The sequence below is a fragment of the Sinocyclocheilus anshuiensis genome, unplaced genomic scaffold, assembly GCF_001515605.1.
Source record: "Sinocyclocheilus anshuiensis isolate Anshui unplaced genomic scaffold, SAMN03320099.WGS_v1.1 scaffold773, whole genome shotgun sequence".
In the NCBI taxonomy this organism is placed as follows: Eukaryota; Metazoa; Chordata; class Actinopteri; order Cypriniformes; family Cyprinidae; genus Sinocyclocheilus; species Sinocyclocheilus anshuiensis.
In genome coordinates this window covers 1075330-1078356 of record NW_015539930.1, presented here as the reverse complement: position 1 = coordinate 1078356, position 3027 = coordinate 1075330, and the positions used below count along the sequence as shown (strand labels likewise).

General features: G+C 34.8%; 1 protein-coding gene across 2 annotated transcripts in view; it reads left to right on the top strand.

The window, feature by feature from the left end:
- Positions 1 to 3027, top strand: part of LOC107686818 (7-dehydrocholesterol reductase) — a 6629-nt gene that overhangs the window by 583 nt on the left and 3019 nt on the right. For both annotated transcript variants that reach the window (XM_016483945.1, XM_016483946.1), the window contains exons 2-4: positions 1241 to 1352; positions 2579 to 2801; positions 2905 to 2995. In XM_016483945.1, the coding sequence (XP_016339431.1) occupies positions 1246 to 1352; positions 2579 to 2801; positions 2905 to 2995 (421 nt within the window). In that variant the 5' untranslated portion in view covers positions 1241 to 1245. The remainder of the gene's footprint in view (positions 1 to 1240; positions 1353 to 2578; positions 2802 to 2904; positions 2996 to 3027) is intronic.

The following is a 3027-nucleotide window of genomic DNA, read 5'->3' as shown; positions in this document are numbered from 1 at the left end:
TGTTAAAGTGGGCTCCTCCAAAGTCCACGGTATAGTTCGAACACTGCACATATTCTCTCGAGCGCTGTATGTACACACACCTTTTCAAAATACTTTTTAGTGTCTGCATCCTGCTTAATGATCGTTTTTTATTGGGGTAATTACAACTATCACACTGGAGAATGGCATTGATATGACTATAATGTTACAGTCCAGGAAGTATGTTACGACTGGAGTCATATTTCGCTTTAAACTGGTTTATGTCGCATTTAGCTCAAGGAGCACATTTACTTTGGCAGAACAGAAGACGTTACACCTGACGTTAAATCAGCGTGACACATGATTGGGTGTTTGTGTACACTTTTTTCAAATAATGTATTGTGTCTATTAATAATGATGATGATACATATCTCATAGATATCTATGGCACAACTAACTAGCATTTAATGTATCCTAAATACACTCAAATAATATTTTTGTTTGATTTGATAAAATTCCAGCTTGATCGTAAATGAAGTACAATAAGAATATTTACCTTCCTTGGTGCCTTCTGTTTCATCTCAAACATGATCTTCAGTGATAATGTTGTCTTCTTGGTAAACAAGGACATTTTTTTTAAAGAAATATTAGGGCAATTTTTCTTAGTTGTAGTGGAAATGATGCCGTAACTGAAATTGATTTTGTTTAGATTATCATAGTTTTCAGCATGTTTAGTATTGTCCAATGCACCTTATTATTGATGCTCTTATACTGTATGCTATTTTTGTTGCATTAATTATTATGCTATTGCATATTTTAAATCATATAATGCTGAGTGGAACATTTCTCTTGGTGTTATTCATATGAATATTTGTTATTATGCCTATAATAAGAGACAAGAAGAGTTTTCAGTGGACTGGAAATCCGTAATCTGAAAATAGATTCATGCAGAGAATCTGTCTTTGCTTGCATAACATAAGCACACAATTAACAACCTCATATCAGTTGGAAAGATAACGTTATATGTCATCATCACACTAAAGGAAACAACCCTGGCCTGGTTCTGAGATTATATGTGATACGTTATGTTATAATCATTATTTAAAATCATGAACTTATCATATTTAGCACATATACAGTATAACACCTAGATCTTCTGTTTGCTATCTGTTATCTGCAGTGCACTTTGTTCTCCTCTTATACGCTCATGCTAGACCATCTCAGATGTTATTTTTATGCTCTTTTTCTCTTTCTCTGTGCTTTTTAAATCTCACTCCCTCAGACATCATGACGACAGCCGACGCTGTGAGAAAGCGCCATAAGGGCAGCTCCAATGGAGCCCGGGCAGGGGTGAAAGACCATGCAGAGGAGCCGGTACAGTGGGGAAGAGCATGGTAAGCCACTGCTCCAACTGTACAGCCACTGCATTACTGCACTAATTCAGTCACACACAGAACATTGTTTGATCGGGTTCAATATTAAAATATATAGTGCATGTGTAGTATTTTTTATTTGAAGTGAATAACTGATGAACATTTTCCTGGATTAAAAAGGTTTAAACTACTATTCCTGTGTTCAGCCACTTGTGCTTGTGTGAGCCACCCAAAAGCTCAGCTAACTACGAATAATGTTCTGGTTGCTCTGTTCCAGTGTTTAATTTGCAATCAACTGCAATGAAACTATACTAATATATATACTATATATAACCATAAAATTATCATAAAAGAAGTCAAGAGAATAGAATTTAATAGGAACGGTAAGGACATGTCCTTATCAATATCCATCGACTGCTAAATTATCCCTAACAATAATTTTGATTATATATTCAAAATCTGTTTATATATAACCACTGTTATTATTTTGACCACATCTGAAATGGGTCATGCTGTCGACATTTTAAAATAAAGTGATGTACAGCATCATTAAGTAGCCCCCACTCCAACCAATTTGCTTGCAGTAAAAAAACAAAAAAAAACAAAATCTGAAATAGTGAAAGTAGAAAGTAGTCCATGTGACATTATTCCAAGTCTTTGTGTGAAGAATAAACAGAAACTAAGACAGTATTCACACAAAATCTTGATTGACAGCTGTTCTCATCATTCACTTTCACTGTATGGACAAAAAGCTCCTTGGACATTCTGCTATAAATACATCCTTTTGTGTTGCAAAGAGGGAGCAAAGTTGTACAGATTTCAAAAGACATGAGTAAATGAGTAAATGATTGTTTTTTTTTAATGAGCTATTGCTAAACAGACCAGACACACATTAACTAGATTCAAATACAAAATTATATGAATCAAAGTTTCATGACAAATTATATATAAATTAATGAATTAACTGTTTAATCATTTGTAAACTAATGAATAATGCAATAATCTTTGTTAATGGTATTAAGTAATGGTGTTTCTAGAATGTAAAAAAATATTAATTAATTTTGTAATAATAAAAAACAAAAATCAGATGCATAAATTATGTTCCAAAGTTGTAATCTTATTAATTTTTCAGTGGAATAATGACAATTTAGACTGACAACAGTCATTTGCAGTTCACAAATTCTAAAAATCCAGAAACTTCAAATATCCTATTTTGACTCATATGACCAATCTGTTGATCTCTGTAGGGAGGTGGATTGGTTCTCTCTGACAGGTGTGATCCTGCTGCTGTGCTTTGCCCCCTTCATCGTCTTTTTCTTCATCATGGCATGTGATCAGTACCAGTGCTCCATCAGCCATCCGTTACTGGACCTCTACAACAGTGAAGCCACCCTGCTCACCATCTGGAACCGTGCCCCTTCCTTCACATGGGCTGCTGCCAAGATCTACGCAATCTGGGTCACATTTCAGGTGTGCAGAACTACATAAGAATAAATACGAAATAACATTGGTAGTGAAAAATATTTGAATGGTTTTGGACTAGAATTGTGAGATTTGGTTGTGTCTACACTAGGTGGTGCTGTACATGTGCGTTCCAGATATCATGCATAAGATTCTTCCAGGCTATGTGGGAGGAGTGCAGGAGGGTGCCCGAACACCAGCAGGTAAAAAAAAGTTGTAAAAAAAAACAAATATA